The sequence below is a fragment of the Cyprinus carpio genome, chromosome B24 (assembly GCF_018340385.1).
Source record: "Cyprinus carpio isolate SPL01 chromosome B24, ASM1834038v1, whole genome shotgun sequence".
Lineage (NCBI taxonomy): Eukaryota > Metazoa > Chordata > Actinopteri > Cypriniformes > Cyprinidae > Cyprinus > Cyprinus carpio.
This window is the reverse complement of record NC_056620.1, coordinates 11,454,492-11,480,537: the sequence shown is the minus strand read 5'-3', so window position 1 is coordinate 11,480,537 and position 26,046 is coordinate 11,454,492. Positions and strand designations below refer to the sequence as shown.

The 26,046-nt window shown below is 33.2% G+C and overlaps 3 protein-coding genes across 5 annotated transcripts in view; all 3 read right to left on the bottom strand.

Moving 5' to 3' along the window:
• Positions 1–1,418: 1,418 nt before the first annotated feature.
• On the bottom strand, positions 1,419–12,832 carry si:dkey-118j18.2. 2 transcript variants are annotated; one of them, XM_042751735.1, is made up of 5 exons: positions 12,528–12,832; positions 12,052–12,157; positions 11,754–11,913; positions 7,934–8,063; positions 1,419–3,215 (listed from the first exon to the last, which is right to left on the bottom strand). In XM_042751735.1, exons 2-5 carry the CDS (start codon positions 12,069–12,071, stop codon positions 3,013–3,015), a joined length of 513 nt encoding a protein of 170 aa, XP_042607669.1. In that variant the 5' UTR covers positions 12,072–12,157; positions 12,528–12,832; the 3' UTR covers positions 1,419–3,012. The 2 variants fall into 2 exon arrangements, with proteins under 2 accessions (XP_042607669.1, XP_042607668.1); XM_042751734.1 differs by having other exon boundaries at positions 12,052–12,122.
• Positions 12,833–13,487: 655 nt separating this feature from the next.
• On the bottom strand, positions 13,488–16,961 carry timm21 (translocase of inner mitochondrial membrane 21). The gene is made up of 6 exons (XM_042751733.1): positions 16,518–16,961; positions 14,977–15,039; positions 14,339–14,436; positions 14,169–14,242; positions 13,990–14,095; positions 13,488–13,900 (listed from the first exon to the last, which is right to left on the bottom strand). Exons 1-6 carry the CDS (start codon positions 16,783–16,785, stop codon positions 13,808–13,810), a joined length of 702 nt encoding a protein of 233 aa, XP_042607667.1. The 5' UTR covers positions 16,786–16,961; the 3' UTR covers positions 13,488–13,807.
• A 2,192-nt stretch (positions 16,962–19,153) lies between these two features.
• neto1l (neuropilin (NRP) and tolloid (TLL)-like 1, like) overlaps positions 19,154–26,046 on the bottom strand; it is an 84,873-nt gene continuing 77,980 nt past the window's right edge. The window contains exons 8-11 of one of the 2 annotated variants that reach the window (XM_042751983.1): positions 25,333–25,446; positions 23,121–23,697; positions 21,882–21,956; positions 21,734–21,772 (exon numbers count right to left, since the gene is read on the bottom strand). In XM_042751983.1, coding sequence (XP_042607917.1) covers positions 21,896–21,956; positions 23,121–23,697; positions 25,333–25,446 — 752 coding nt within the window. In that variant the 3' untranslated portion in view covers positions 21,734–21,772; positions 21,882–21,895. Of the gene's footprint in view, positions 20,463–21,733; positions 21,773–21,881; positions 21,957–23,120; positions 23,698–25,332; positions 25,447–26,046 lie in introns of those variants that run through there. The other variant, XM_042751984.1, reaches the window with a different exon arrangement.

The following is a 26,046-nucleotide window of genomic DNA, read 5'->3' as shown; positions in this document are numbered from 1 at the left end:
TTCCAAAGTGTGCAGGATACAAAACAGCATAACATATTTATTTTTTATTTTCTAGATTTCCACTGTGAATAAACAAATCATGTCTTCTGGACTTGTTGTTAGGTTGGACTGCCAAGGGATTTATGAACAAATGACTTTAATATTTACTTAATGTATTATTAAAAACAGAACACAGCATGCAATATATAATGGACAGTATGCAATTGTCAATTTCCAGTACTGAAAATGCATGCAGTGAATACTGAATACTATGCAGTAGTCTATTATTGCCTGTTTGTTTGTTTGTTTGTTTTTTGCAAAAAAAGCTTTTATCTAGCATAGATGCATTATACTGATCATAAGTGACTATACATTTAGTATACAAAATATTTCTTTTGATATCATATTGTGCACTATATTTTCTTTGTGAAGTTTCTATTTATCAAAGAATCCTTTTCACAAAAGTATTAAGCAGCACAACTGTTTTTAACACTGATAAGAAATGTTTCTTGAGCAGCAAATCAGCATATTATAATAATTTCTAAAGGATCATGTGACACTGAAGACTGGAGTAATGGTTGTTGAAAACCACAGGAATACATTAGATTTAAAAATATATTCAAATAGAAAACAGTTATTATAAATTGTAATAATGTTTCACAATATTGCTGTTTTTTTACTGTTATTTTTTGTTGTAGTAATTTTTGACTTTGTTGGTGTTTGTTATTTTTTTTTTGATCAAATATATGAAGTATTGGTAATAGTAATAATAATAATCTTTATAATAATCTCAATTTTTATACAATATACAATATGCTATTAAATTTTCTTAATATGTACTTTAGTTGCTTATGATGAAATAACAGATGTAATGACCAAACATATCTTTAATTTATTTTTTGAGATCACTTTCACATATCAATGCTTAGTGTGAAGCTTGTCAACGTGTTTGTTGGAGAAAAATGCTGTTTTCAAACAAGACACATTTCACCGATCTTTATTTTTTGAAAGAGATTCAAAGGGGTTTTCCATAAATACAAAAATAGCATATACAGTACTTCAGTTTAAATGAGAATACATGTTGCAAGATTAGCATTTTAAATCAAATTATGATTAAATGAAATTATATAGTGAAGGACCAGGGGGGATCGGGGTGGGGGGGGGTACACACAGAATTTTATAAATGTTCTATTGGATCACTTTGTTTAATTTGTTTCATTTTTTTTTTTTTTTTTATACAAAAAAAAAATTGATCCCATTATGTGAACCTGATACATATCGACAGTTGCACAGAGATGACTTCATGCGCTCACCAAAGCACATAAACATTTTCACGTGGAAGTTCTGTTTGAATCTATCATACACTTAACATATGCCTTACACACACACAAAAAGGTCTATTTCGGTTAGCAGAAATTGTTAATAAGGGCACCGTGATCTCAAATGCATCAGTGTATTACAGTTAACCTGATAAGAGATACAACACAGAGCAGGACTGTGCACATTTACACGAGTCATAACCATTAGCCACACTATTCACACCGGCTCTGGTTGATTCGGGAATATTGGACACTTACCAACAGATGGAATTAAGGCAATTACAACACATTAAAAGTGCTTCAGGGCAAATGGTTTTCTTTTTTTAACTGTCATCACATACAAACTGAGTTTATAAATAAACCTGAGGCTAGACCTCTATACTTTAAAGAGACAGTTCAGCCAAGAATCTAAATTCTGTCATTTACACACTCTCATGTCAATCCAAAAGACAGGCTGTATGACTTACCTTCTGCTCTGTAACATAAAAAGATATTTTAAAGAATGTTGGTAACCAAACATTACCGCTTGACAAATGACATGAGGGTGAGTAAATGATGACAGAATATTAAAAGAATAGTTCACCTAAAAATGAAAATTTGCTGAAAACTTATTCACCCTCGGGACATCCAAAATGTGGAGTTTGTTTCTCCATCGGAACAGATTTAGAGAAATTTAGCATTATATCACTTGCTCACCAATGGTTCCTCTGCAGTGAATGGGTGCCGTCAGAATTAAAGTCTGATAAAAGCTGATAAAAACATTACAATATTTATTTAAACTGCTTTTGTATGTAAATGCCGCTTGATTTGTGCATATTTCTCTCCTGATTCAGACAAGACAAATTTTTTACTGGAGAAAACAATATTATGGATAGAGGACTTGCATTTTCATCGGGCGCAATGGTTTGAGGTTAAAAACTTCTTGATGGATTTCAAACATGCAGCTCTTCAATTTACAAGACATTGATAGACTGGACTTGTGAGAAATGCTTGTACATGATGATGTTTTTAACAGCTGTTTGCACTCTTATTCTGACGGCACCCATTCACTACAGAGGATCCACTGGTGAGCAAGTGAAGTACATTCCTAAATTCCTCCAAATCTGCTCTGCTAAAGAAACAAACTCATCTACATCTCGGATGGCCTGAGGGTGAGTACATTTTTATTTTTGGCTGAACCTTTTCTTTCATTTTTATATGAAATATCCCATTTTACGGACTCTAGAGAAAAAAATAAGCAAGAAATGTGTCGACAACATTGTCTAAGAGAAACGTGCTTGCCGCTTGGCACCAATCAACCCACTAGCCTAGTTCCTCAAGCAGCCACACGTGTTCATGGCATTAGTGAAGGTGAAAGTGACCATTTAAAATATTGAAATGGGTGCGTCTGTCGTATGGCTATGCGCTGTGGTGTTGATGGAGGAAATAAGCATAAGGCATGGGTGAACTGAAAGCACCGGTACACCAGCGTGGGCAGAGCAGTGCTCCACTCTGCCAGGAGATGGCATCAGGCCAGTCTCATTCTTTATACTGCATACTGTGCACTTTCCAAATTCTCTCATGTCAAAAGAATGAGCAAGATCCACCGCCAATGTGAAATCTTTTTTCTTTGTATAATTTGCTTGAGAAGAAAATAAGTCCAGATGGAAAAACAAGACCTAGAGTGGCTAAAGCGGTTGCTTAGCCCTTGTTGTGTTTCTATAATGAGAGGAGTCTAACTTGAGCTTCCCTCTGGCTGTGATTGACTGTGGCTATCTACTTGCTGATTGGCTGGAGAGGTGATGCTGGCCGTGTAAGGGGGCGGGGCATCACTAATTCCACTGGAATCATTGCCGTCTGGGATGGTGATGCTCAGGGATGCGTCAGTGTCGTCATTTTGAGCGTACTCACTGTATGGTGGAGGCTTCAGGTCATTTGCTGCATAAAACAGAGAAGAGTGCAAAGGTCAAGCAAAAGGTTTGAAACATATACCTGAAGATTTCAGGACTTATAACAGTTTATTTCATTAAGTAATGTAATGTCAATCTATCTATCTATTTATCTTTCTATAGTATCTATAGTATATCTACAGTATCTATAGTATACCTAATGCATCTATCTATCTATCTATCTATCTATCTATCTATCTATCTATCTATCTATCTATCTATCTATCTATCTATCGCAGTGTTTCTCAAACCTGTCCTGGAGTACCCCCCGCCCTGCACATTTTGTATATTTCCCTAATCTATCACACCTGAACTCGTCAGCTCATTAGTGGAGACTGCAAGACCTGAAGTGGGTATTCAACTCATCAGGTATTTAGTGTGTGCAGTGCTGGTACTTCATGGAGAGGTTTGAGAACCAATGATCGATCTATCGAGCTATCGATCTATCTATCTATCTATCTATCTATCTATCTACACACACACCAAAATCAGCTTTTTATGTTTAAATGTCCTGATAACCACAGTAATAACACAAGTGATAACCACATATGATGCATTTTCATATTTTCCTTTCTCTTTGGAGTGTTACAAGCTATTCGTGCATAGATAAGATCCCTAAAGTTGCAAAGACTAAAGTCCCAAACCCAGGGCTCGCAAAATTTCAAAATCCCTGGTAGCCCTTCGGGCAGACATTCTTCAAGTTTTGGTAGCCCAAAATGAATTTAACTAGCCCGAATAAAAAAAGACTTCGGCTGAACTTTACTGTGGACAAATCAGCATGATTAGCAAAAACTAGCAGCATATCGGGATGTAACGATTCAATAAACTTACGATGTGATAAAATTCACAATACAGATTACAGCATACAATATTCTTACAATTTATTTATATATTTATTTTTTTACAAAATGAGATTTAAGACAAATTATAAGTGAAAAGGTGTCCTTTTATTATTTCTCAGACAAAATGCTGCATATTTCTTTGTGAAATTGAAATGTCAAATAATAAAACTAACTTGAAATTTTAATAAATCCCAAATCAAATAAAAAATAAAAATTCAACTTTTTTCTTTTTACTAAAAGAAATCTCTTCATATAAACAAAGGCTTTGTCTGTGCTCTATGTAAAATCAGAGGCAACCATTTGAATTACTATCCAAAAAGATGCTAAATACATGTTATTTGGATTGTATAATTAAAAAATTTGAAGCTTTGTGAACGAGACACAAATGTCACTCTCTGACAGCAGGTGGCAGTAATGGAACAGCAGGTATTTAAAGGCTGCTGCCCCTTTAAGACCGAATGCACGGATCCAATATAATAATGCACAGGAGATTTCTTTCTCCACTGTATACGTTCACTTAAGACATAACCGACTGTGTTTACGAGAATACTTGCAAAGACAGTTATTTCAAGAATTTTGTGTGTGTGTGTTCATTCAGCAGCAAGGATACGCGAAAGAGGAATCAATTCTGTGTACGGGCATTGTCTAAAACGCAGCTCTCTGTGCGCGCTTTGAATGAGAGCGCGCAAGCTCCGAATGCTCACGATTGCTTTAAAATGTATGAATGTTTAAATCGGCAAGAATTAGAAACAAGTGCAAACGATCCTACAAGTGAGTGAACAATGTGAATTGATTTAGGAATTTTACATTAATATTCAAGATAGCCGTCGGGCAGGGCGGTAAAACATTTTGGTAGCCCGACTGGAAAACACATTATGGGATGTCGGGCTAGCGTCTTTGCGAGCCCTGCCCAAACCCAAAGAGATATTCTTTATAAAAGTTAAGTCTTGTCCACTTCACGCCCTCCTATAATGCCTCGTTTAAACACGCCCCCATGTCTACGTCACTGTGTGGGAAGATTCGCATAACACCGCCCAAAAGTTCACGCAATGTAAAATGTCTAATATACATTATTAATGCAGAAAAATTACCTAACAACTAAATTGCATAAGTCACATGTAGGAACTTCTGGGAATGTTGTTTTACAGTTTTTCACCATAAATCACTGTATATGTAAGCATGCAAAAAATTCTGTGAAAATAATTTTTATGGTAGATGAAGAAATAACAAATATATCTGGTATAGATTACAAATAAACTTTTATTGACTTATTAAAATACAACTAAAATAATAATAATAATAAATACCACTAATAATGCTAGTCACAAACCTTTAGAACCATCTGCAGAACCAAACCTTCCAATGACTCAACAATTTATCATGCATGCTAAATAGCAAGGCCACTCTTAAAAAATTACATAATTTCCTGTTTCATGCTGCAGGCCACTGCAAACCACAAATGCCTGATTTGGTCTTAAACTGCAAACAAATGCAAATGTTTCCAAACATTTCCACGGAACAGGTGACAAACTACACGTAAAACATTTTGGGGAAAATGGGGGTTTTCCACCTCCACTCAAACATCAAGAAACGTTGAAAATGCTGAATGATGTGGCATTGAAGGTCGGCAAAAACCACATCCTGCTCTGGAGATATTATCTTTCACTCTTCTAGGTCAAAGGAAACACAGTATATGCATGTGTTGCTTCTTCAACCTCGCGTCTGGTTCTTGGGGTTCTTTTAGACACAGATCTACTTGCTAAAATCTGGTGTTCATAAACCCATGAGGCATTGTCAGAGATGAAGAAAGCACAAATGGAAAAGGAAAAGGGGGGAAATGCAAAAGAAAGATACAGGAGAATGGAGCGGTGAGCCAAAATCTGCTGTTTGCTGCCAATCCACACAAGCACCAGAAGATTTCCTTCTCTGCCGCTGAATGAACAATCAGTCTCAGCACAGAAACTGAACTGAAGTAAACCCGAAGCACAGAGCCTTGATTGCCAAATTCATTTAAACCTTTTCCATGTTTTAATGTCAATATCTGGCAGCTGGTGTACATAAACGTCCTTCTCAGCGTGTCAGTTATGAAACCTGCCAATTAAGAAGCATTGGTCTAATTTGGGATGGCTGATGTCCCCAGGCCCACTCTCCAACTGTTGTTCCCTCTTGTCATAAAATTGTCCCTGTTAACCATTTACAGAGCAGCAGAGTGAGCAAAAGCACAAGACTTTCCCTAGAGATGTAATGTGACTGAGATGCTGTTTCTCATATTAGGGTGAAGAGACATTTGAAGTATTTACTGTTAATACAACCCTTTTTTTTTTTTTAAGTGCGACAAGATTTGCCATATAAACAGAGTGCTAAAAAAATGAAAAGCTAAATCCATCCTCCAAACACAAATCATGTGAAACTAGAAAATGATAAGCAGACAAATTCCTATGTTTTGGTTTATGGTTAACTTTTTCGCAACACCCCATTGACCAAAAAAATCCATGACTGTGTAACAGAGGAATAAAAATGCCTTCTCAACGACACAAAATGGTTTCATTAAGGCTTATGCTCAGACCAAGCAAATAAAAATCTGCTGTTTGGTATGCAAAAAATATATCTAGGAATCGAAGACACACATACAGTACCTCACAAAAGTCTTAGGCCTTTAGTATTTTCACCCCAAAAAAATAAAAATTAAGCCAGCTATCTTTTCAGTAGTATGTCAGTAAGAAATATAAGTTTACATTTTTAAACATTCCTTTTGCTATTAATTGTAATTGTAACAGTCAAGTGAGATTTTTGTTTGCACAAGGGAGTCTGACTGACAACAGTCAGTGTCCCACACTGAGATCTGATCTCATCAATCATCATCCAGTCTGTCTGAGATTGAATGAAGAAACAGAAAAAACTGAGACAAACTAAATTCAGAAGAACTGTTGCAATGTCTCCAAGATGCTTCAAGAAAACTACCTGCAAAACTACCTAAAAAAATATGTGCAAGTGCACCTAGAGCAAAAGCTGCTTTAAACGCAAAGAATGCTAACACCAAAAGTTTATTTAATTTAGTTAATACAAGATAACTGATAAATAAAATCTATTATGTCATTATCTTTTAAAGCATCCTCACTTTATTGCATTTTTCCACAAGTCCCTAAAACTTTTCACAGTACTGTAGCTTTGCATGAAAGTTTCTTCAGGCATCTTGAAGCTGTTGCCACAGTTTTTTCTGGATTTAGTCCAGAAGAATAACTGGGTTAAAACCATTTTTATTTATTTTTGGTGAAAATACTAATGGCCTAAGACTTTTGCACAGTACTGTATGGTATTAAACATTATATATAAAGAAATTAAATAAAGAAAGAAAAAGAAAAATTTTATATATACATTTTGCATGTTTATATACATGATTTTTATATTTCTTAAAAATACTATTATTAGGTTATTACCCTACATATTTGCATAAAACTATTGATTTGTTTTATCTATTTCTATAAATGACTATTTGTCTGATGTGTTTATCTTGTAAATATTTAGTTTGCAAAAGAAATTCGTACTTCCTAAGACTTCCTAAGACACTTTAGACAGTTATTCTCTCGGGAAAAAAATTAAAAATCCAATATATACAAAAAATCCAACTGATAATTACAAAATAAATAGCCAGAAGTTCCTCATTTGAAATTAAAATACATTTTTGATATTGTAATGTCAGCCCGTTAAACTGTGGCATGTATGGCTTCAGAAAAATTCACCCCAAAAAATAAAAAATAAAATAAATAAATAAACATTAAAAAAAAAATTGTTGGGACCCGATGGGCCTTTATTATTTCTGACTTAGTGCAGACTGGGGTGTAGCTGTACACGGAGTCAGTCTTACCTCCAGACACGGCCTCATATGGAGGAGGCATGTCCAGATTAGAAAGCGAGGATGATGGTGGAAGAGAGGCGGAGGGTTCGCCCACCGAGCCGTCATCCTGAACTCCGTACCAACTAGGCCAGATTGATGTCTGTGGAGCAGAGCATAATTGGGAGTTAACACACCCACAATCAGACAGGAATCAAACACATTACACACACAACAAGCTTCCGAGTTTGACTTTCTTCTGTTAAAGACAACTTTAAATACATGTGGCAGTGAAACCAGATCCGGTCGATGCTTGCTATCAAATGGTAGAATTGTGCAATCACTTGCCCAGGCCTACATACTTGTTTATTACTTACAAGACCTCGGAGTCTCAGTTTTGCTGGCAAACACAATATTATCTCAGTTTCAGTAAGGATATGATACACTTATTTTTTTGTGTCATATGCAGCTTCATGAAAATTTGCTTAAAGAGAAAGTCATCTTTAAGGTTCGATCTTAATGTACTGGTATTTCCCTCCTTGATTATGCTCAGCAAAGCGGTTTGTTTAGCATTAAACAAGTTACCGTACAACCATTGTAATAAATCAGCATGCTGTAACTTCCTTTGACTCATAAGGCAAACTGCATTATAGATAGTGCTGTCAAACAATTAATCATGATCAATCGCATCCAAAATAAAAGTTGTTTACATAATATATGAGTGTGTACCATGTATATTTATTATGCATATATAATGTAACATATATTACATATATTATGTAAACAAACAAAAACCTTTGTTTTAGGTGTGATTAATCGTCTGACAGCACTAATTATAAAACTACTATACGAACGACAAAACGACTTCTGGCATGTGAACGTGCAAACAGGCCAACAGTTTAGCATCTCTCTGAACTGTTTGTCAAATTGAGGGCATTTCCTGTGTGGGGAGCTACAGGCAGCTAGGGTTTCTAAAAATAGAGCTATATATCATCTGAAGAAACTGCAGTTAAATTCCTGCATATTCTAGAACGTGTTTATAAGCATATATCCTATAAAAAAAAATTTGTTTGAAAAAGGATGATGGGCTAATAAATATATAGCACAAACAGATGTCAGTCTATTTTTATCCAAAATATCCAGTGAAATATTAAAATAGAAACCCTACTTGAATAGCAAAGCTCTTTGGCTTGATGTAGTCTTCAATACTTGTGCTACAAATTGCTTCCAGATGCTTTTCTGAACACAAGACGCTTTCTTTCAGAAACAAAGAGCTTTTTCTGAATTTAAAAAGCAGTGTTGCAGCTTCAAACCACTTTAGAGCTACATAGAGAAAATTTCAGACTCTTTTAAAGAAATCCCATTTATAACACAATCACAGATACCACAAAAAACAAAACAACAACAATAACATTCCTAAAAGGTTTTGTCAGCCCTGTCATGGCCTTCAGGGGTGTATTCCAGAAAGCAGGGTTAACTTACCGTGAACTAAACCCTGAACTCTCGGTGGATTAACCCCAAACCTTGCTTACTCGAGGTATGTGGTTCCAAAAATGTGTCCGGGAGTAAGTTCATTCAACTCCGAGTATGTTCCTGGTTAAGACTCAAGACATTCTCAACAGAGCGACGAATCGATGAGTCGCTATGGAAAACAGACGCTAAGAAAAAGCGCGCCAAGCTGTTTCTTTCTTTCTTCTTCTTTTGTTCATTAGTTGTTTACATGCTTAGTGCATATCGCCACCTAATTGATGACCGTGATTTTTTTTTTCCATGTAATCTTTAATCCTTGAGAATGTGAATTATATTTTTTTGTTTTATGCTAATTCTATATATTAAGTCATATCAGATATGTATTTTTGATTTAGAATGTAGACATTATAGAAAATCCATGTGTGAGATAATATAACATGTAATAAATAAAATAAATAAATATTTATAAGTTAAACATTATTATACAGTTAACTCTTATATATGGCAATAAAGAAAAAATCATATTAGAATAATGTTACCTTATTTATTACTTATATTAGTGCTTCCTCATTAACATATAATATATTATTATATATATATATATCATATTATATATATATATTAATATATATATAATAATAATATATATATATTATAATATATATATATATATATATATATATATATATATAATAAGCTATATTACATATTGTAATATTATATAATGCTGTGCGCTATCTGTCACGCCCACTGAAGGCTTGCTGAAGTGAACTAACCCTGGAACATAACCTGCTCCAGAGCAGGTTAAGTTCAGAGAGTGAGTTGCTATGACTACTAACATACCCTGAAAGTTACCTCCATTTTTGGAACCGAAAGTTGAGGTTATCCACTTACTTACTCTTAAACATACCCGGTTATGTCACATAACCTGCTTTCTGGAATACCCCCCAGCTCTGGCCCCCGTTCTTGTTCCATCTTGTCTGCTTCTTCAGGGTTTTTCACAGGCACCGGTTACTTTTGACAAGAGCTAAGCACCAACAAGAGAAATGATTCTCTAAAACATAAGAGCTCACGCATTTTAGTGGCCTGTGTGAATCACACACACCCTAGAACTAACACTCCTGCCCTCAGTTTGGTTTAACAGCTCCCTGTTGTAGCTTTGAGCTTAGAGACTGAAACGTTTTACACGATGAGTCCAAAAATGCAGGAGACCAAGATCAAAAAAGGTGTTGTGAAACAGTAAAAGTTCACCAAAACCTTCCCTGTAGGTGAATGACACAGAGAGAACATGCACTCGCGCTGAAAACGTCATTTGCCAAATTTCCACCGAATGCAGACGATACCATTCAGTGATCTTCAGCAGCTGTTATTACAGTTTTCAGGGTCACATGATACTTCAGAAATCATTATGTTTTGCTGAATTTGGTGCTAGAGAAATATGCTGCTTAATATTAATTGTCATGGAAACATTTTTCAGGAAACATTTTGTTTTCGCAGGAAACATCTTGGTTTTCAGGAATAGAAAGTTCAAAAGAAAACGTCTTGGTTTTTCTTATTCTCTTTTGAGAATCTATTCTCTTTTATTTTTAGTTTTGACATTGAAACTGTTAATGTCATCAAATAAAAGTAAATATTTGGGATAATATATTAAGGATGATAAAGCCTAAAAAGGAAAGAAGAAAAGCTTGATTTCTTTAATTTAAATATTATATACAGTGTATAAACACTACCATTCAAAAGGGTCTGTATTTTTTTTAATATTTTAAAATAAAAGTAAATACTTTTATTCAGCAAAGATTCATTAAATTATAACGTTAAAAAGTTACTGTAAAAAAACATTTATATCTATGTTACAAAAGATTTCTATTTAAGAAAATAACGCTGTTCTTTTGAACTTTCTATTCCTGAAAACTAATATTAATTTTGATGTAATCTAAGTGTGTCTATACTGACTTAACGGTGATAAGGTTTAGACAAAGTGGATTTAAATACATTTTTAGTGTTTAATCACAACATCCTTTTCCCCCTTAGAGTGCGTAATCAAAAGAGAGAGAGAGAGAGCGAAAGAGAGAGAGAGAGACAAAAGAGTTGTCTATCAGCTCATAACAGTCTCTCTGCCCTTCACCTAGTCAAATCTTCTGTGAAATACCACTTGAAGTCAACAGAAGATACCATAACCTATTACACTTCAGTCTATTTTATTGTCTTTCTGAACGTATGAGTTCATGAGACCCACAGTGTATTGCACAGGAAGCTAAACTATGTCATATTTCCAAACAGCGATTATATCAGCAGCGGCTGATGCAAGCCAAGCCGACCACACCTTGAAAAAAAAAAAAAAAAAAAAGAGCATCTGATTGGACTGAACTTGTAGTTTACTCACATTTTGTCTCTCGCAGACCTGGTGCAGGTACGCTCGTCCTCCAACAATGACGATCTGAGCATTTCGGGGATTGCTGAGGTACGCAGCCAGCTGTCTTTGCCTTGAGCGATACCAGCAGATGTAGAAGAAGATCTTAATCATAATAAATATTATGACGACTCTAAAACAAGACAAAGAACAAGTTCAAAGTCTCAAAGTCACAAGCATGGCTTGATATGATCACATCGTGTAATACATGCCAACTAAAATAAACATAATCAATGCTGATACGATGTACTGTAATCACATCAAAACTTACATGTACCAGTACAGCTCCATGCTTCTCACCAGTTGGTATCAATTACCATAATCAGCTTCCAAGCTGTCAAACTGAAATAAGAACCAATAACAGAGTTTGGCAAGATCTGCAAAGGAAAATGTCAATTTGAGATCTAGGCAATCTTGATTTACTCATAACTATAATAATCACCCAACCCACATATGAACGATCACTCAAACTGTCAACTGATCTCATGTTTAAAGCAGCTCAGTCACACAAGAAACATTTAAAATAGACTTTATTTCAAATATATTGTATATCAAACAGGATTGGGTTAACGTTATTGTTATATAAACTAAAAACAAACTCTAACAAACACACGCTTACTTCACCAATATAAACAAACAAACACATAAACAAACATCGCACGGGAACACCAACCATTTAAAAGCATTCATATGGCTTTTTCTAGTTGTTTAATATTAATATAGCTTGTCAAAAGAAAAGCAGCTCACCTTGTAAACGCGTTTTAAGTGGCGTTATAATCCGCTTTAAGTGGCATCTGCTCCTCATAGACACAAGAGGAAGTCGCTTTGCTAACGGGCTACAAAAAATGTTTATATGTTTACCTTCATAAAATACAAACACCGACACTTGGGTGTAATTTTTCGAGTAACTCGGCTTCACTGGCTGCCTTTAGGCCGAGTGTGGCTCCTCGCTCTGTTAATAAATGCTAATACTTTGCCTCAAAGGGCTTCCGGGAAATCTTGAGGGCTGTGTGTTTTTTCCATGAGCTAACGGAGGGGGTTTTGTTGTAGTTCTTCTGCTGTCTCGCAAGGCGTCTGCACTTCCGCGGAGTCATGGGAAATGAACGTCAAAATAAAAGTCTTTCATCGTTTATTTTACGTTTTCGTTGTTTGTAGTTTAATCATTTAAAAAATCATGTAAAAGTAAACATTATTATTATTATTTATATAAGTTTAAGACCGTAGATATGCTCCGAAGGACCTTGCGAGCGATATATATATATATATGGCTATATATTTAATGTTATATATATATATATTTAATGTTTTTATGCAATCTTAATATCACTCACCTTCTGTTTTGTCCAGAAATAGAAATGACCCACCACCTACCGGGCACAAGAAGCGTTTATGAATGCAAGGTTAAATTCATAACTAGAACTTATGTGTGTTACATAACAGTCTAAATGTTATTTTCTCATATTGCATGTCAAAACATTAGGGACATTAAAAACATGTTTAAACTTACATACTGTCCTACCTGTATATGCAAAATTAGAGGTTAATTTAGGTTAATTTTTTTCTTGCCATTAATTCCTCTTCTGTATGACAATGACAATTCACTTTTCACTAAAAAAAAAAAAAAAAGGAAAAGGAAATAAGAACTTAGAATGAATTTGCATTGCATTAAATATTTCTGGCAAAGGAAGAACAACAGACCATTTACAATAAAGATATGAAATTTCTTTATTAACCTATATTCCTGTTACAGTACACTGAATAAAACTGATTTTATATATCAATTCTATTATTGATCTTTATTTCAAAGAAGATGTTTTATTATAAAAACATGCAAATCCTTGTACAAAGTATCAGATGTTTAAGTACAAGCGCTCTCATGTCCAAATATCCAGATCATCATAAGTTTATGCAGACTAATCTGTGGAAGATCAATACAACAAAATTCAAACATGACAAATTCAAGCTATATTAATCCGTTCCAATGCTACTGAAATTTCCAATACTGCATAACACTGTTAAAACTCATTTCATCTGTTGTCTTCAATGACGATTGTCCTCCTGGGATACGTGTCTATGTCTACAAAGATATACCTGAATTCATATTTTCCAGTCTCAGGATTCTGTCGGACAGAAGAAGCAGTTTGTCATATATTTGTCAACATGAAACTACTGTAACATAACCATTTTTTATTGAGTTGTGGTAATGTACCTCCTTTGATTCAGAATGAACAGTTCCCCGTAATCCTGGTTCAGATCCCTCAATGTAAAATTTCAGCCGCATGTACTTGAGTCCATCCTTCATGTACTCGACATGACTGAAAGAAAATTATTTTCAAGCATATGGGAGGTGTAACAAAAGTTTGTATTTACTGATATTCTATATTTTACCTGACTTGTTGTCTTCTTCCACGCCGACTGGTCTTACCATAGCCTTTGATGGGCTCTCCAAAAGCTCCAATTACCTTTACATAAAGCAAACACCTGATTTATTCAGACTTTTAATATATTTGGTTTGTATATTTGTATAGTTTAAAATTAACAAATCACCACATGCTGACCTCTGGGTGAGTTCTGCACCTCTCAAATGCTTTTCCATAAATTGTGCTCGGGCTTGAAGAGGAAAACAGCTCTTGAAAGACCACATACAATAGTGCACCTAATAAGGATGACAATCAGATCATTTATTATGATTAGGATTTATGATTTATAGTAGATGTTTGAACCAGAGCCGGATCATGATCCCCTATTTTGGATTAGTGTTGTTACTGTAAACTAAAACTATTAAAATTAATTTTGGTAATTCAAATAAACCTGAAATAAAATAAAATATAAACATTAATTACACAAAAATCACTAAAACTGAAGGATATATATATATATATATATATATATATATATATATATATATATATATATATATATATATATATATATATATATATATAACACAACAAAATTACTTGAACTAAAATTAAAATAACTGAAAAAATCTGGTAAAATTAGCATATAAAAATGCAGATAAATAATACTAAAATAAACCCGATTATTGTTAGGAAATGCTTTTTGGTGCCTAAAAGCCCTGCTGATGTTTTTGCATTCTATTAGCCCTGGGCCCCAGAGGCCTCTGGCAGTCTGAGGCCCTGTGGCATGATTGTCCACAATCCAGCCCTGGTTCGAGCCAAATCAAACACGTCACCTGTTACACCGAGTCCAATGAGCACCACAATCAAATAGGTGAAATCTTTGCCTGCTTGTTTGACTGTTGAGGAAAGACAAACAGAATCAGACATTTACTGTATATACAGAATAGCTATAGGGAATATTGACACTATAACAGTGGCAGTAGTTTCCACATTTCCATATTTACTGGAGTTATTGTAACGACCAAAAAAAAAAAAAAAACCTTTGGGTAACACTTTACAATAAGGTTCCTTTAGTTAACATTACTTAATCCATCACCTAACATTAACTAATAATGAACAATACATTTATTAACTGTATACATACATACAGTACAGACCAAAAGTTTGGAAACATTACTATTTTTAATGTTTTTGAAAGAAGTTTCTTCTGCTCATCAAGCCTGCATTTATTTGATCAAAAATACAGAAAAAACAGTAATATTGTGAAATATTATTACAACTTAAAATAATAGTTTTCTATTTGAATATACTTAAAAAAAAAAAATTATTCCTGTGATGAAAAGCTGAATTTTCAGCATCATTACTCCAGCCTTCAGTGTCACATGTAACATCCAGTCTATCACATGATCATTTAGAAATCATTCTAATATTCTGATTTATTATGAGTGTTGGAAACAGTTCTGCTGTCTTATATATTTGATGAATAAAAGGTTAAAAAGAACTGCATTTATTCAAAATAAAAAAAATAATATATATTCTAATAATATATTTTCTTTACTATCAATTTAACACATCCTTGCTGAATAAAAGTATTGATTTTATTTAAAAAAAGAAAGAAAAAAAAATTACTGACCCCAAATTACTGACCAGTAGTGTATATTGTTATTACAAAATATTTATATTTTAAAAACATAGCTTCTTTTTTTTTTTTTTTTACATTTTATTCATCAAAGTATCCTAAAAAAGTATCACATGTTCTGAAAAAATATTAAGCAGCAGAACTGTTTCCAACTTTGATAATGAATCATCATATTAGAATGATTTCTAAAGGATCATGTGATAATGATCCTAAAAATTCAGCTTTGCATCACAGAAATAAATGATAATTTAAAGTATAATAAATTTAAAAACAATTAATTTAAATTGTAATAATATATCACAATATTACATTTTTTCTGTATTTTTGATCAAATAAATGCAGGCTTGATGAGCAGAAGAAACTTCTTTCAAAAACATTAAAAATAGTAATGTTTCCAAACTTTTGGTCTGTACTGTACATGTTTATTGTTAGTTTATAGATATTGTCCATTGAGTAAATACACTGAAACAACTTTTATTTTAAATGATGCACTAGTAAGTGTTTTACAAATTAGTAAATGTTTTACAGTAGTATTTTAATCGTTAATTCAAGATAGCTAAATATAGTTAACTAAGGTCAACAAATGCAATCTTATTGTAAAGAGTAGATTGACAATAATTTTTTTGTTTCATTACTTTTTCTCTAGTGACAGTGGTTGGCAATATCCATTCCTAACCCTTACTATGGTATTTTGGCGGAAAAGGTCACTGTGGTCATTTTCTGAGCTGCACGTACCTTTGTGTGCTGGAGGTGTGTGTGAACCTCTGGAAACGGACACCTGGTCAGTGTCCTTCTGCCCATCGTCCTTACTACAGAAATGAACTCCTGTGTAGAGCGATCGAGAGTGATAAAATGTCCACTTAGACGAAGGACATCGGTTTGTTTGAAAAACAGGTGGTTGTGTGTGTAAAGCTGAGATCTGTTGTGGTAATCTGGCATGCACGCGTTTTAATAAGGGCTGCACACAATTTGTCGTTCTTCCGATTCTAAATACTGAATACATCACGATTCCTTCTAGTATAAATGATCTGTCTAAACAGTTAACGATATACCGTGCATAACTTTGAATAACATGTTTTTTAATGCTGACTTCCACAAGTCTACTTATGGCTTAACAAGTAGTCATATTGAACTGGATGGCATTAGTTGTTGGCTTCACGCCTTTTGCCTTTATATTTCAAAATAAAAGTTCCGATTCAATAGAGAGGCGACTCGGAATTTATAACTGGACTTTATCTTATGGTAGTAAAATATTTAACTGTAACGCTAACAAACAAAACATTTTTACAATATTTAAAGAGGCTGCATTTTAAAATTCTAGAAACCGCATCTATGGCCTGATTCTCTGATTCGGAATTCCTTCTTTCAATACAAAAAAAAAATAAAATATAAAATAAATAAATACAATACACTTGTCTGCAAACTTCAATGGCAAATCTCTGCCAGCAACTTAATTATGAACATTCACTTGGTATTTGGAATTACTTGTAATATTTTACATTTGTAAATGAAAGTCAATAAATGAAATGCATTATGTATTCATGTTCTAAAGACACATTTCCATCTCTTTTGTGTTGTTAAATAGGCTACGGCATTTTTATTTTATAGTACTGTATGTTCATGTTCATGTTATAGTAACATCCTTGATTTATTTGACATTTGACATATTCTATTATTAGCTGGATTTTGTTTCAATTACAATTTCCATTCATTTATGAAAGTGTCCATGACATATACCATTATTTTTCTTATTTGTAATCAGTGTATACATATCACCAGCCTGTCTAGGGTTCATATATAAAATCACTTGCAAAGTAGTCCAATAGAATATGTTTGTATCACTTTATTTAAACAATCTGTCCAGCATAAATCAAATATTTTAACGAAATACGTTGTCAAATTAATAGGTTTGTCAAATCATAAGTAGAAGGGAAATAATCTGACATGGTGTGCAACGTGATACCAATTCTTTGAAAGTCTTGCTCGGCACACTTACATTTTACTGTATGCATAGACATGACCATAATTGACCTTAATGTCGAACATTAAGAGAATAAACATCTGAATGCTAGTCAGAGACATCTAACTAGGCAATAGTCACAGTAAAATCATCCCTGTAAAAGGAGGATTACAAACTACACCTGTTTATCGGTTGGTTCAAGTATCGCACCATATGGTTTAAAGGTCTTGAACTATGCTTCTCGCAAAGTAAAAACGCTATGCATCTACTCAGGACATTACAGTTCGTATTGAAAAATAATCTGAGCATTACAATCATCAAATCAGAGGAAACAAAAACATGTCTCATATTCCACTGAATGAAAAATGTACACCAGTTTGTATATTCAGTTTCAGTCCAGTCTGAAAAATGTTTTAGTCCCCAAGAGCTTCACAGTATCAGCTACTTTTAGAAGAAATGGTGTCAAGATATTCCCCATCAAATTCAAAAAACTGACAAAGTAGCAAGTTGTCACAAAGTTCTTTGAGGCTGTTTCCACAAGTTGTCAGTCAGGAGAGGTGTAGGGTATGATGTAACGGCCTGCAAAGAAATGAACAGACCATTAAACTTCACATCTGAAAATGGATTTCATTCACATTCCATATTCATGTTTAAAAGAATAGTCTCACCACTGATGTGTTCATATTTACATTACCGTTCAAAAGTTTAATGTCTATGGAAAAATCTTTAATGCTCACCAAGGCTGCATTTATTTGATCAAAACATACAGTTACAACAGTAACTGCAAATTAAAATATGTTTGGCTATATTTATAAAATATTCTGTATATTTTAAAATGTAATCCAAAAGTGAATTTTCAGTCTTTTAGTGTCACATGATCATCAATCTAATGCTGATTTGGTGCTCAAGAAATATTTCTTATCATTTACAATGTTGCAGAAACCATTTTCCCAGGATTCTTTGATGAATAGAAAGTTTAAAAGAACACCATTTTTTTTCCTTTTAACATCATAAATCATTATGATAAACTCAGTTCTGTGAGATATAAATTTGCAATTCTGAGAAAAAAAAAGCATTTTGAGATATAAACTTTTTTCCCACCATGCATGGAATAAAAAAGGTAATTGCTTTTTTTTTTAATTTATTCATTTATTTTTTATTTTTTTAGAATTATGAGTATGTCACATTATTGTGATTTTTTCCTAGAACTGTGAGAGAATTCTGAATTTTGAGATAAAAGTCACAATTACTTTTTGTTATTTTAAAACTTGTATTTAGTGTATGCAACACACAAAATGACATTTTAAAGTAACAGACATAAAACATTTAAAATATATAACATTAAAAATAATAAAAAGCTGGAACAAACCTTTTGTGCCTTCCACTTCAGATGACATTTTGTCTACATATAATAAGAAAGTGTAAATTCACCCATAATGTAAATTCATTCATTAATTCATCAAAATCATTTATTTTCAGTTGTTTATATAGTTTAAATTCAAAAACAAAACAGTCAAGACAATGGGCAGACAGACAGAAACACTGATAATTCATTTGAATCTGTATGGTGACTCCAGTTTAAAAATGTAGCTTGAAAAACAAAAAACATTTGACATACTGTGTGTGTGTGTGTGTGTGTGTGTGAAAGAGAGGGAGAGAGAGAGAGAGAGAGAGAGAGAGAGAATATGATGTTTTAATGTCTTGCATATAGGGTTTTATAATGCTCTGTTGATATCACATCTGACATTCACTGCAGGTCAATGGATCACACAAAAGCATGAAAAGTAAACTTAAGATTTATAATTACTAATGTCTTTATTTATAATAAGTGTATTGTTCTTTGACAAAGCATAAACTCTGCTCGTATTGGTGATTCAGCTGTTGAACAAATCATCTACAAAAGATAAAACACCATTAACATACAAAGTTTGTGTGCTACTAAAATGTAGCAAATGTTAACTCACTGTTATCCATCATTTAACAACAGCAACTGGAAGAGTTGAGTGAGTTTATGGTATTTCAAAACGTATTTATGTAAAGGAAATATAGCATAGTTTAATCATAGATGGTATTTTATATATATGATTTATTGAATAATGATGATTAGCATGCAGTTAGTAAGTATATCAGTAAACTAGGGGAGGGGAAGGGCCTAGTGTCATTCCATTTGTTATATATATTTTTTGTAATTAAACCTATCTACAATAAACGAGTCTTGGGTTTGATGCTGCACCTAAATGCACAGTCACTCACTTTAAAAATGAGAAAGAAAACATGCATGAACATTAAAGTGAATTTGACAAATATGTGAATAGAAAGTGTTTGCTGAAAGTCACAAATATCCGACATCTTAAATAAAAGTGTTTCGACAAATAAAAAGACAACTTTTGGTGGCAAAACATGACAATAAAATGCATGCACTACAACAGTCCTGAAAGTACTAATTCACATCTATCCATATAATGTTTTGCAATCCTAAATAAGTAACCTTAAAAAAGGCAATGAGCCTAAATTAGGAGCTACATGTTAAAGCGATTTCATCACAGTCACTTCCTTTGTTACCGAATCCCCGTCCTCCTTTACATCTGCAGGTTGTTTTGATAAATTTGTCTTTAAAATGTCCATGTTATTATCATGCTGGTGTATATCTCCGGTCCACATTTTCATATTTCATTGAAGCCCGTTCGTACGGATCCAGGATTGCACTATTTTCAAGAAGTCTACGTGACGGAGACAATGCGTGACGGGAGATGAGAAAAAACACAGCATTGCACATTACACAGTGTGACACACACAAAATCATCCGCAAAGCACAAACATAACAAAATCATCATTAATATGAAGAAATGCTGGAGAGAGACCATAACTCCATGACTCAGTGTTTACAAGTGTAAAACACATCAAAGTATATCACAATATCTATATGTAAAATGAAAGAGTGTTTTGAAAGTTGACACAAATTTGTGTCACTGTTTTATTTTAATTTAAAGCTAACAAAGACATTTTTTTTTTCAAGGACATTTCCCCCAAAAAGAAGCTTTTCTCATTATTTACTCACCCTCATTGTTTTCTTTCTCCAGTGTAACACAAAAACAACCCTCAAACAAACTTTAACGAAAAGTACAAAATGTTTTACCTTGGAAACTAACTGAAATAAATACGTTGAAGTTCTAAAATCACAAAAAAATGACTAATTACTAAAAACTACAGTATATAAATACATAGAAATGTTTTTAAAAATGAAAAAAGCACATAACAAAATTATATATATGTATAATGTATATATATATATAGCCAATTCTAAATATTAATAAATACCATAGTAGTATATTAATATGAATAAATACTGAAATAATTAACCTAATTACTAAAACTATAATTAAAATTAAAATTCAAGAATGTAACCTTTGCAATTAACTGAAATAAATATGTTGGATATGTATGTATATATATATACACATACATACAAATCGCTAAGTATATACATACACAAGGTATGAGCTTATTCAAAATATTAAATACTATAATAGTAGGCCTATATAAATAATACTAAAATAACACTGGTGAATGATAATTTAATAGTGCTCTTTTTGTCATTTTGGACAAAGTAGCTAAAGTATTCTTTGAAAATTCACCTTTCATGTTCCACTGAAGAAAGTCAGTCGGGGTGAGTTAAATAACAACAGCATTTTCATTTTTAAAATCACTCCTGTTTTTGTTCACAAACTATAATTTGGGAACGATGGCTCAAAGTGTATGTAAGACAAGCAGAGATGGCCCTCAATGAGGTGTTGTGCAATGAGGTGTAATACTTTTTATTATCTTGTAAAGAGTACTTGAATTCACCTTTGATAGGATCTGAAATGTATGTTTTGATATTCTTAATAAAAATCATCAAATTGATTCCACGCACATCATGAACAGAACACGATAACATACAAAACAAATGAAAGAAAGCTAAAATGACAAGCAACTTATAAAAGGATCTCACCAATAAGCAAAGATGATCACATGTCCTAATGTTGACCATCTCAATGGCAATGAAGGGTTTTGACAAAACAGAAAAAAATCATCACTGACTCACAGTGACTAGACAAACATTTAAATACATGAAATTGAGTGTGTTTAAAGAGTCTTACCTTCAGATTGTCTGTTACACCCTAGTTGTGTTGTACTCAGATTCATGTTTGTTTAGAGACCCAATGAGGCAGAACCTGGAATATCATTGCTTGTATGTTTAATATCATGGTATTTGTTGCATAAGGATTTATAATGCACATTAATTTGCTTGGGGTCTAGTTCTCTTGCCTCCTGTCGGAGGAGTTTCTCTTTTTTACACTGAAAATTACTTCATAAAGCTGTAGCCATTTTCAATCTTTTTAGCACACCCATTTACCTTTTTTCATGTCCCTTCTCTTGGATATGGTGAATTTATTTTGTAAAATATACATCTGTTTGGGTTCAGTAATATTTTTAAATATTTTTGAAAAAAGTCTACTATGCTCATGAAGGTTGCATTGATTTAATCAAAAATGCTGAAAAAAAAAAACAGCAATATTTTGGAATATTTTAAAATTTTAAAATAACCGTTCTCTATTTTAATATATTGAAAATTTAAATTAATTAATTAAAATAATTTTATTAATTCCTGTGATTACAAAGCTGAATTTTCAATATCATTGAAAACATGATCTTTGAGAAATCATTCCAATATTCAGATTTGCTGCTCATTTATTATTAGCAATAATAATAATAATAATAATAATAATAATAATAATAAAAACAGTTGTGCTGCTTAATATTTGTATGGAAATGTATTTGTATATTTGTATTTGAAATCTTGATGCATTTTATTTCAGGGTTCTTTGATGAATATAAAAGTTGAATTATAAATAACATTTTAAATGTCTGTACTGTCATTTTTGATCAGTTGAATACATACTTGCTGAATAAAAGTACTATTTTATTTAAAAATAATATTCTTACTGACCCCAAACTTTTAAACACGATATAACCATATCAAAATAGAAGCCGTTTTGATAATTTAAAATATAATATTCTCTCTCAAAATAAACCTCTAAAAAGAAAAAAAAGTCTGCGTTTATCCCTCATTTCCATCTTCATGTAGCATATACTTAGCTGAAAATTAATCTTAAGATGTCAGTGTTGCTGATAGAAGGCTGTAAACATGCAGCAGGTATATTTAGTGACAAAAAAAGAGAAGATAAAAAAAGAATGGGAAAGGAAAAAAAAACAGCTAAAAAAAAATCTATGAGAGGCTGAGTAGAGAGGCTAGAAAGAAACAAAAAGTGGGAGTAAATCGTTCCAAAATATGCAATAAGATTAATTTTTCTCATCAACAATCAATGGATACTGACCTCTGCACTGCTTTCTCGTGTCTGGACAGCCTGTGACTGGTGGTGGGCACGTCCTCCAGGTCATCGTCCAGGTCACAGGCATCAGCGGCCTCTTGTGAGTAGGTGTGTCTCATTACCAGAATGTTCCTGCGGTTGGTTTGGGGAGGAAGCGGCCGCATGGGCTGCGGCGGGAGGTCTGTCAGGATGGCGGCCGTTGCCTCGCGGGCGCTCAGGTTGGTGCGGCTGCCCTTGTTGCTGGGCAGCTGCGAGGAGCCGCAGTGATGCTCGTGGATGCAGCGTGAAGAGGCACGCCGGAGCTTGTGGTAGCTCTCAAAGTCCTCGGCCAGCTCGGCCAGGTCTGCTGAGGTGGCTGGCGCGCTGCGGAGAGTGCAGAGTTCATAATGTGGCGGCTCCTGGAACACCTCCTGGAACATGGTGGGGTCAAAGTCCTCCCGCCTCAGGATGTACTTCTTCCGTGGCTGCTTGATTTGGACGATGACCGATATGACCAGGAGGATCAGTACAATGCAGCATGTAATGCCGATGATGGTGCTGTTGGTGTTATTGAGGTTGTCCAGGATGTTTGCTTTCCGCTTTTCTGCAAAACACAACAGGAAGAGAAATAAATTATTACCGCAGGCATGCAATGTCATCACGGCTTACCGTCTGTTGAAACTGTTGTATCAAAGAGATTACAAACAGCACACAGAAGTAATAAATCATTCTAATGGGAGAGCTTTGACATTTATGTAGCACAGAGAGCGTTTAACATCTGCGCTGGCTTTGGTTCAATAGAGAGGAGCGTTTGCACTCGGAGGTGCAGAAGGCTTTATAATATGTTTCCAAAATTAAATATGATGTTATTGAACTAAAACCAAAACAAATTATTCAAATATTACCTGTATATTTTGTTTGTATATATTATTTTTTTTTATATTAATTATATAGTAGTATTTATTGTAGCATTGTAAATAATGTTTTTTTTCTTTCTTATTGTTCATCTTAGTCTGAGGAAAATATTATATAAAGTGCACTGTATTCTAAAGATGACATATATTATATGATATATGATACATACCATTTCCATTGAATAATTAAATAATTTGGCTTTCATAATGTCATTTTACTAAAACTAAAACTAATTTTTCAAATATTTTCTTTGTATACATACTCGACACATAATTTTCTTTTTATATATTGTTTTGTTTTATTTTGTATTAATTATTTTGTAATATTTATTGTATTATTGTAAGTTGTTTTTTATTTACGTTTTTATGTCATACTGTTCTTCTTGGTTTGGGGAAAATATTAAGTATTATGTTTGAAGTTGACAGTAAATAATGTGGCTTTTATGATGTCATTGTACTAAAACCAAAGCAAATGATTCAAATCAGGATAATTATATAATCACACTAATTAATAATAATAAATAATAATAATTATTAATTAGTAATATTTTCTTTGTATTTTTTTTACTTCGTATTTCTTACTGTTCATCTTGGACTGGGGAAAATATTAAGCTCAGTATCACAAATTTGACATTTATAATATATTCTTTATATTTATTATTATTTTTTTTAAATAGTAACATTTCATTTGTATCATTCAATTAACGTAAGTATTTATTATATCAATTAATTTATTAATTGAATTAAAACCAGTAATATTGGACAAATTTCAAGGATGTTCAAAGTTTTAGGTGAGCTATTTTGTTAATAAATGAGCAAAAACAACTTTTTAATGTATTTATTTATCTACTATTGTGAAAATCAATTCACGCTAAAACTCCTCTCCTGTACCCTCTCTCCCTCCCGGCAATATTACCAACTTTCAGTTAATTCAGGACAGCTTATGTGAAATAAGCACATATATAGCCCAACCGCTCTTAAGAATTGATGCTATAATTCAAATCCAGTCTGAGCCACAGTCATTCACATATACAAATGAATTTCTAGTGGCCAGCTCATTTTTCCCAGCAGCATTACAGTGGCGTATGCAGAGTCAATCAATAAACCCCAGCTAGAGGTTTGAGGGTTTTATAACAAGGTCTTTTTTTAAAAGAGAAGTGTTTGTAAAACCAGTGAGATATTTTTTGTGTTGACTAGCTATCAAGCGTGAAGGGGACAAACATTAAGACAATGCTTCTCCCCAAGTATTGATTTTCATTTGGAGAAAAACAAAGGGCGACAATGTACTGTACATTGAGAGGATACTGAAAAAAAGCATGATTTACCTTTGCAGTGGTTTTCATCCCAAGGGTAGACACAGTTCTGGATTCCGTTGCACACCAGCGTGTTGTTGATACACATGTTACTGTGGCAAAAGAAAGTATCTGCCTCACAGGGAGCTGATGAGAGAAAAAATAGATAATAGATAATGCTAATGTCATATTACACTTCATTTCTTCCTGTTAATAAGATGCTGTCTATAATCTCACCCTCTGAACACAATTAATCTCACAAATCACACTGGATGTCTATCTGACTGTGTCTCTGCATCAATACAGTTCAAATTTAGAAACCCATTACTCAAACCAACCAAATCAAATTCTGTTGCCTTCTGCTAGGCATGAATTTTAATCCAGCTTTTCAAATATGCATGGAAACAAGTCTGTAGAAGCTGCACAGATATTTTGTAATATTTCTATTAATATTATTCTGGTTTAACCCAAAGAAGGGGTCTATATAAACATAAACAGTGAATTACAATACTTAAAGGGATAGTTCACCCAAAAATGAAAATTCTGTCATCATTTATTCACGCTCAGGTGATATGAGTATATTTCTTCTGATATGAGTTTATTTCTTCTGTTGAACACACAAGAATATCTTTTGAGGAATGTTGGTATCCAAACAGCTGCTCGTAGCCATTGACTTCCATGGTATGGAAAAAATACGAAAAAGTGAATGGATACCAGCAACTGTTTGGTTACAAAAATACTGGTTAC